This window comes from Alligator sinensis, unplaced genomic scaffold (genome assembly GCF_000455745.1).
Source record: "Alligator sinensis unplaced genomic scaffold, ASM45574v1 scaffold650_1, whole genome shotgun sequence".
In the NCBI taxonomy this organism is placed as follows: Eukaryota; Metazoa; Chordata; order Crocodylia; family Alligatoridae; genus Alligator; species Alligator sinensis.
In genome coordinates this window covers 64,145-73,195 of record NW_005842674.1, presented here as the reverse complement: position 1 = coordinate 73,195, position 9,051 = coordinate 64,145, and the positions used below count along the sequence as shown (strand labels likewise).

Here is a 9,051-nt window from a genome sequence, read left to right as displayed (position 1 = left end):
GGGGGGGGGGGGGGTGCTGCCCCTGGACCTCCACCCCCCTCCCTGCTTGCTAGGGGGTGACCGTGGATGCCCGGGACCACAGGAGCCATCAGGGCTCGTCATGGTCATGTATGTGCAGTCATGTGCGTATGTTGTGTGCGCGCAGGAACACATATTTATTGCATGGGTGCATGGACACGCACATACACATATGGGCTTACACAGGGGTGTGTGCACACCTCCTCCTGGGTGCACACGCCACCTCGTGCATGTGCATCACCACCCAGACCTCACATGGGAATAGATGTGTGCATGGGATCACGCGCTCCTGCAAGAGGTGCGCTACAGGGAGAGCTGATGAGGCCATGGATTTCATGCTGACAAGCCTGGCACCGACCCTTGCTGCTGTCCTGGGGGCCCTCATGGGGACCAAACCCACATATTCCTGCACTGACATGCACGCACACAGGAGCTCGCATGAGCACACACACAGGGGTGTGTGGTGCACTCAGGTGCAGGCAGCCCCTCTCCCTGCACACGTTGGTGCCCCTTTGTGCATGCACATACATGTGTCCTGGGAGCTCCACAATGAAGGCTGCATCTCTGCTCTCTCCAGCATGCAAGGCTCTTCTGGACCTGCTCGCGCCAGCCAGGGCTGGAAGCATCGTGCCCGGCAGAGACAGTGCCAACAGCAGGCAGCTCATTCCTTTGCTCATTCCTGAGCCTTATGTTCTGGGATCAGCTGGTTGGAGCAGTTCTGTCTCCTTCCAAGAAATAAATCAGTCGTTCGGGGACCCAGGCCGGCGCTGGCAGGGGCAGCACACGGCAGATGGTGACACTGCTACAGGTACGCACTGCCTGACCTGGCCCTGGCTTTTTGTGGGAGGTAGACGTCAGGCACTGATGGGGAGGGGGTAGTGGAGTCATTATCTCTCCCCCTTCCCCCCCCTCCAGCCCAAAGCACACTCATTGCAGGCTGGATCTGATCACACGTGTGTGTGCATGGGTGTTCAGAGTGCAGGGAGCACAGCAAGAATCCCAGCATCAGCTGCCAGTGCTTCCCAGCCCTTCTCTGGAAGCAGGCTCCTTGCATTGGTCCCTGTCTGCCATGCCCTGGGGATGCTGCCTTGCAGAGAGTCCCCCGCTGCTGCTCAGCCTGCCCCATCTGCCTGCCAGTGCCTCGGCTTGCAGCAGGGAAGGGGGCAGCTTCCAGGAGAGAAGGGGCATGGACGCCGGGCACTGCTTGGGAGCCAGTCCCCGTGCCCTTTCCCATGCCAGCTCTGCAGGGACAAGCATTGAGGCCCCACCGCATGAGCCCTGACTCCAGGGTGATGGCCACAGCACCTGGATGGATCACACCTCCCTGCTTTCATTACCCAGCAAGACATTATCCAGAAACATCTTGACAGTGGGGTCGGGGGGGACCCTGATCTCAGCTGGAGGGTCTCCATCAGTGCCCATTACTGCTGTACGAATGAGCTCAGTGACCCCCCAGGTGTCCACGGCCGCCTGCCCTTGCAGTGACCAGCAACAGCCACTGCAAGCAGTCAGCAAATGCATGAATCGCATCCCGGGGGCTGAGCAGCGCTTCCCCTCCACTTGATATACTGCAGGGCTGCCTGAGCCCGCTGGAGCCCTGCCCGACAGCCGCCTGGCTTTTAATAACCCCATGAAGTTCAATTAAAGAGAGAGGGATGCCTTTGAAGCCCGGACTTCGGCCAGGCAGACACCAGCCTGCACGCGAAAGCACCGGCTGCTTGGAAAGAAAACATGCCGTGACAATGACAGCTCTCTGCAAAAATCAAAGCCCCTTCCCGAGACCCCCTCCCCGCCCCAAGAAAACCCCTGCCTCTCGCGTTGCCCGTTTGTATGGACAGGGCTGGCGTCATGCAGGAAGATTAGATCTTCAGGGCTGGATTTGGCTGCTCAAGTGTGACAGTCCAGGGATGCGCTGGTTGTATCCCTCCATTGTCTGACCCTCCCGACTGCGTCACACAGCAGCAAAGAGCAGCTGGACCCTCCCACCCTTTGCATCACGGCTTCGCCGGGCCTCGAGCAGGGCGAAGAAAACCGCGCTTCGGTGCCAACACTGACGTGTCTAATAAGCAGAACAGGGTCTGGGCCGGGTGGCTGCCGACTCCCCCGGATTGCATCGCCCCGCATGCGGGATGGGTTGTTTCTCCGAAATCCCCAGCTGCCGGAGTCACGGGATCACAGGGGAATCTGAGCTTTCCGTTTAAATCCATGCTCCCTGAGCTGTGCGGGAAAGCGGGAAGGGCGAGGGTTTGTGGACCCGAATGAGGGGAACCCGGAACGGAGGAATGGAAATCATAGAAATCATGAAGAAATGGGGCTGGAAGGGAGCTGCAGGGGTCACATGTAGTCCAGCCCCTGCCCGAGGCAGGATCAGCCCTGTGCAAACCAGCCTGGATGAACCCGTGGTCCAAGTCTGAGCAAAATGGCAGTCAGACCTGACATAGCCCCAGGCATCACACCCGACTGCCCAGGGAAAGCAAAGGGACCACGGCACCAATGTCCTGCTGCTGCAAAGGGGGTTAATATACACTCCAGAGACCCCGGGTAGAGACTGTGCCCCCACTACAGAGGAAGGCAACCCCCCCCAGTCTGCACCAATCTGACCAGGGGGGAAATCCCTTCCTGACCCCAAATGCAGCATCAGTCTGACCATGAGCGGAGGAGCAAGACCCTCCAGCCAGGACCCTCTGGGGTTGGTGCTAGCAGGAGCATTGGCACAGCCCGGTCCCCATCCCTGCAGCCAGCACCCCTGGGGGAGGCTTAAACCCCCCTGACACATGGGGCAGAAAGGAGGGCAGGGGGCAACCAGCAAAGCCCAGAAGCCAGGAAGATCCCCACAGCAGAGCACAGACATCGCTGCACCTAGATCATCCCCACCAGTGTCTGCCCACCCTCTCCTTGACACCCCCAGTGACGCAGAGCCCCACTCTGCCCCGGCGCCTCTCCCACCACCTCCCTGCTCTGCCAGTGCAGAAGTTTTTTCCTGCAGTTTTGGGGGCAGTTTGGTAGGGCCCGATGCGTGGGTTTGCTCTCTGGCAGCAGCACGTGTGTTGCCCAAGCGCCGCTCCAGATCCGAGGGGAGGAACCAGGCGTGGCAGCCCAGTTTGGCCCTGGGGTCAGTCCATGAGTCACCATGAGGTTATATCGGTGGGAAACAGGCATAGGCAGACGCATGGAAAGGGCATGCATAGGGGAGCTCAAGCTGGACCCCCCAACCTGGAGGATGCCGATGCGGGCACATGGTATAGCAAAACCTGACGCCCGCCTTCAAATGCTGGGGGCAGCTGTCCCAAAGTGGGAGACCGTGCCCCACAGACTTCCCTGAACCCCTGCACTTGACCTAGGGCTCAAGGATTTGGGTTGCCTGGAGCGGCTGATGAAGGGAAGCCGGGAGTCGAGCAATAAGACAGCCCCAGCCTCAATCCCTTGGTCCACTCTCAGCCAGCAAAGGCTGCTGCTGAAGCCACTCAGCAGCATCCTAACAAGCTCATTTTAATAGGTAATTGCCTAATTAGGGTGCAGCCTTTGAGCTGTAGCCAGCCTGCCTCGGCCCCATATTCCTTTGGCCTTAATTGCATTATGGTGCTGTGACCCACCGCTTCATTAGCCACAGCCCTTAATCTTTGCAGACCAGGCTGGAGCAATGCCCCTGCTCCCTGGTAGGGTCAGATCTTACAGGAGGGAGCCTGGGAGGGCTGGGATTTCACGAGACCCATGACAAAGGGGTCCTTGGTTGGAAGATCCTGTCTTCGAGGGGGAGGATCACATTGCAGAGCAAGTCTAGGAGATTTTTGGGCCTGAGATGCCACCGCCTCTCAATCTCCCAGCCTCTGTCTCCAGAGCTCCTCGGCAGGGACTATTCCCTGCAGTGCAGGAGACGGCATCTCGTCTCTCGCTCTGCAAAAAGCTCTGCACCTCGGCCGTGCATTACACACAGGAGGGCTGTCACGGAGCCGGCAGGCAGGCTGGGCCCCGGTCCTTCCTCCCAACCTTGTTTTTGGAAACTTTTGCTGCTTGAAAACCAGATTCCTGCAGTCAAGGCCGAGCGCTCTCCCCGCAGGGCTGACCCCCGCGGCAAAGCTCGCCTGGAATGCGTGTCGCAACCGGCCTAGCTCGAAGCGCGCGGCCCCCGGTTCCTCAACAGCAGGACAGGCTCGTTTGCAAGCAGCCCCCGACCCCAGCAGCGCTGGGGCCAGGCGGAGCAAGGCACCGCAGCTGCAAAGGCGAGATGCGTCAGCCCTGTCCGAACCAGCCCAGACAAACCCATTGCCCAGCCTCTGAGCAAAACGACTGTCGCCCCTGACACTGCACCAGGGAAAGCAGGGGGACCACCTCACCCAAAATCCTGCTGCTGCCAAGGCTGTTCATAGATGCTCGAGAGATCCCCTGCTACAGAGGAAGGCAACCCCCCCCCCCAAGTCCACACCACAATCCAAAACTCAGCCTTTCCCTGGTGAGAACCTGCTTTGTCGGACAATTTCTACCTGTAACACGGCTGCTTTGCAAGCCATCTGGAGGTCCCTGCCGGGTGGTGGGGGGAAAGCCCCACTCTTTGAGGACAGGGGCTGACTTAGCCCCCCTTTCATTGTAAAACCTGTCATGTTTCAATCCCACTCCAGTGCAATGGGGGAGGAAAGGATTTGCTCTTCCGTTTCCAAATGGACTTGGTGGGACGCCCGGTTGGCTGTCATAAAATAGTCATTTTTAAAACTGAAACAGGAATGGCAGATTGCTTTTCTCTAAACAGATTGCTTTGAGTGACCCCAACCAAGCCGGTTTCTTTTCCCAAGTCCTGTGCTGTGGGAGATGCCCACAGCTCTCATTTCGTTTTCCAACTCGGAACGAGAACGCGTCCCAAAGGGCTGCACTTTCCCACCAGTGAGACATGCCCGGCTCCCCCGCTGCCCCTTATGACAACAGGGGGAAACTGAGGCACAGAGACAAGCGAGTTGTCCCAGGACATGGGCAATAACAGCAGGGCTGTTTCCCCTATGACTGATCTGCAGGATGTGAATGCACAAAACATCCGCGAGCGAAATGTGCCGGTCTTAGCCCGTGCAAACACCTCTCCCAGGCTGCCGGGTTGGCAGATGTTTCACCCCAGAGGCAGGCGCATGCTCATGCTGGGTGAGCCACATCTGTGCAAACTCAACTGCAGGCGGGGACGCAGAACCACGGCGAAAGGATGCCTGAAAATGAGCGGGACCTGCTGGCAGACTCTGACCAAACCTGGCTAATTCACCCGCTACGAGACGGCCTCTGCCATCCACCCACACCGCTGAGGCTTCGTCCACGCTGTCCCCTATCCATCCTATCCTCTGGGCTGACAAATGCACCCTTCTGCTTGCAGGAAGGTCCCTGAGGTCACTTGTGGGACTCTCCCAGCCCTGCAGGTGCATATGACATGTGGGTACCGGTGTGATGGAAGGGGATGGGAGAAGGCATGAATGGGATCGGGGAGGGGGGGTGCCCAGGGAGGCTGAAGGGGCTGATGGACCCGTTGCCCTGCAATTATGGCTGGAAGAAAGGGACAGAAGGGTGTGCACGGCGGCACAGGGGGGGATAGATAGAAAACTAAGCCTTGGTAGCATAGCAGGATCCGATTTGAGTCCAGCTAGACGCATCCATTGTCATCAGTGAGATAAATATGAGTGGGAAACTGTCATTACAGGGGAAGGGAAGATATCAGCCAGCTCTGGGAGGCAGCCAGGTCAGCCTCCCAGCCGGGGCAGCAATCAGCAAGCCTCTTCCCCAGCCCATCTGCTCGGTGCAAAGCACGAGGCTATGGATCCTGACGTCACGAGGGATAAGGGCTGGGAAGAGCTAGGCAGGGGGGTGTCCAGCGAAGGGCTGGGGGTAGCGGTGGACCACAACCTGGGTCTGAGCCAACAGTGTGCAACACCCCCCCACCCAATAGCATCCAGGGCTGTAATAATAGGAGCATCGCCTGGAAATGCGGGGCAGTGATTTTCATTTCCCCCCTCCGTTCAGCCCCGGGGAGGCCTCCCCTGCAGCGCCGCGTCCAGTCTGGGGCCCCGCACTTGAAAGGAAGACGTGGACAGATTGGAAAGAGTCCAGCGGCGAGCGACAGAAATGATTGGAGGCCTGGGAAGGAGAATTGCGCTGCAAGCGCCGGGATTGATTAGTCTGGAGGAGAAAAGGCCGAGGGGGGATTGGGTGACAGCCTCTGAATACAAAAAGGGAGATTTCAAAGAGGACGGAGATGGATTGTTCCCTGTCTCCGCGGGGAGGAAGGAACGGGCTGCAATTGCAGCAAGAGAGACGGAGGGTGGGGGTTCGGGTGCTTCAGGATGGGGAATGGGGTTCCCAGGGGGGCACTTGTCAGACAGGGATGGTCCTGGCCCCCCAGTGCAGGATGGACCCCAGAGGGCCCCTGGTTTGGAGTCCATGGCTGGAACGGGGGCAGGGGCATGGGCACAGCCGGGGAGGGGGCTGGAGCTGTGACATGGAGCCAGGGCAGGGTTTAGGTGCATGCCTTGTGCTCGCCCTGGCTGTGCCCACACCGCTGGTCTACGCCAATGCCCTGCTCCGAGTATTAGCACAGCTGGGCCCCACCCCAGCCGCTGCCAGCAGGGTCCCGGGACAGCGCGCCAGACTCCTGTCTACACTAGGGCTGGTAGGGCTAGCAGCACTGGTAGGGCTGCGTCCGGCACCCCCTCCCTCCCTCTCCGTTTGGAGCAAACCCTGCACAACCTCTCTGCTGATGTCCCGAGCCAGCTTTTGTTACAGCTGGGCGGTAAAACCAGCATTCAGTCCGTGTCGGCGAGCGGGGTAGGGGGAGACACCAGGCAGGTGCGGGGCACTGCTGCTTCCTGAGGGTCTGCGGTGAAGCTCACCGGGGAGGACCCCCCTCCCCAGACCGCAGGCTTCAGGACAGCGTTGCTTTAATGACCAGGCCGTCATTGCCCAGCCCTCCCCCGCAGCCAGCCATGAAACCCTCCAACCCGGTTTCACTCCGGTTTGTAGAGGTGGCGAAGGACACACCGCTGTGAAAGCAGCCCCGGGAGCTGGCATCGTGCCTTCCTCGCGGGTTGTCGTGCCCCCTGCGACCTGCCTTGGCATGGATGTGGGGCCTGGTTCTGTTCTGACTTTGAGCAGGGTGGAGGATGAGCCACCACCCGGACCTCAAAGGCGCTGGGAATGACCCCGAGTGCCCCGCTAGTAACCACAGCCCAGAAACCCGGGACACTGGGAACCGCTGCCCTCTCACCAGCCCTGGGTGAATGCACGGCGGGTGTGGGGTCTCCCATCACAGGCAGCTCAGCTTCCCTCCCTGCCAGCTGGACCGTGGCTGCTGCAGTGAGGCGCCCGGTGCCAGCTGCTCCCCGCTCTCGGGGGCTGCTCCCATGCCAGATCCTCCACAAACCGGACCTGGTGGACCCCCGCTTTGTCTCCCCCCCCTCCCATGCCTGCGATGCATCGAGACAAGGAGCCTCCTGCTCCAGTTTTCCCCGGGGAGGTGATGCCAGGGGAGATGGTACAGGCCATTTCAGCTGCACACACATTGCAAGAGCACCCCGCTGCCTTTGCAAGCAGGGATGGATCCGGGATGGGAGGGGGCTGACACTGGGAAAGAGCTGGGATCGCTCCCCTCCACAGAGCCCCTGGGGGTTGGCTATGAAAGAGCCCAGTGCCTCCAGCTCCAATCGCTCCCTCCCCAAAGCCTCCAGAGCATGGTTAGGAAAGAGCTCGGTCCCTCCATCTCCTACCTCTCCTGCCCTAAAGCTCTTGAGGGGTGGTGGAAAAGAGCCCGGTCTCTCCAGCTCCCATGTCCCCTTCCCCAAAGTCCCTGGGGGTGTGTCTGGGAACAAGCCCGGTCCGCCCCGGCTCCCACATCCCCTTCCCCAAAGCCCCTGGGGGTGGCTAGGAAAAAGCCCAGTCCCCCCAGCTCCTATGCCCCTTCCCCAGAGCTCCTGGAGGATGGCAAGGAAAGCCTGGTCCCTGCAGCTCCCATGACACAAAAGCCCCCAGCTCCCGCATCCCCTTCCCCAAAGCCCCTGGGGGGTGGCTGGAAAAAGCCCAGTTCCCCCAGCTCCAACCACCTCCTTCCCAAAGCCTCTGGGGGGTGGCTGGAAAACAGCCCAGTCCTCCTAGCTCCTGTGTCCCCTTCCCCAAAGCCCTTAAGGGATATTTAGCAAAGAGCCGGGTCCCTGCAGCCCCCATGTCCCTTCCGCAAAGCCTTTAAGGGATGCCTAGGAAAGAGCCCAGTCCTTGCAGCTCCTGTGCCGCTCCCCCAAAGCCCTTAAGGGATGTCTAGCAAGGAGCCGGGTCCCTGCAGCCCCCATGTCCCTTCCCCAAAGCCCTTAAGGGATGTCTAGCAAAGAGCCGGGTCCCTGCAGCCCCCATGTCCCTTCCCCAAAGCCCTTAAGGGATGTCTAGCAAAGAGCCGGGTCCCTGCAGCCCCCATGTCCCTTCCCCAAAGCCCTTAAGGGATGTCTAGCAAAGAGCCGGGTCCCTGCAGCCCCCATGTCCCTTCCCCAAAGCCCTTAAGGGATGTCTAGCAAAGAGCCGGGTCCCTGCAGCCCCCATGTCCCTTCCCCAAAGCCCTTAAGGGATGTCTAGCAAAGAGCCGGGTCCCTGCAGCCCCCATGTCCCTTCCCCAAAGCCCTTAAGGGATGTCTAGCAAAGAGCCGGGTCCCTGCAGCCCCCATGTCCCTTCCCCAAAGCCCTTAAGGGATGTCTAGCAAAGAGCCGGGTCCCTGCAGCCCCCATGTCCCTTCCCCAAAGCCCTTAAGGGATGTCTAGCAAAGAGCCGGGTCCCTGCAGCCCCCATGTCCCTTCCCCAAAGCCCTTAAGGGATGTCTAGCAAAGAGCCGGGTCCCTGCAGCTCCCATGTCCCTTTTAAGGGATGGCCAGGAAAGAGCCGGGTCCCTGCAGCCCCCATGTCCCCTTCCCCAAAGCCCTTAAGGGATGCCTAGCAAAGAGCCGGGTCCGCTTAGCCCCGCCGGGCCCTACCGATAGTGGTGATGACGGTGATGGCGAAGTAGAAGGAGCCGGCGAACCTCCCCTGCCCGC

General features: G+C 60.2%; 1 protein-coding gene across 1 annotated transcript in view; it reads right to left on the bottom strand.

The window, feature by feature from the left end:
• The window catches only part of KCNK3 (potassium two pore domain channel subfamily K member 3), a gene marked incomplete at its 5' end in the record, with an annotated part of 34,123 nt that extends 25,074 nt beyond the window's left edge, over positions 1-9,049 (bottom strand). Inside the window, one exon of the mRNA XM_006033895.2 lies at positions 8,992-9,049. Coding sequence (XP_006033957.2) covers positions 8,992-9,049 — 58 coding nt within the window. The remainder of the gene's footprint in view (positions 1-8,991) is intronic.
• Between the last annotated feature and the right edge of the window lie 2 nt (positions 9,050-9,051).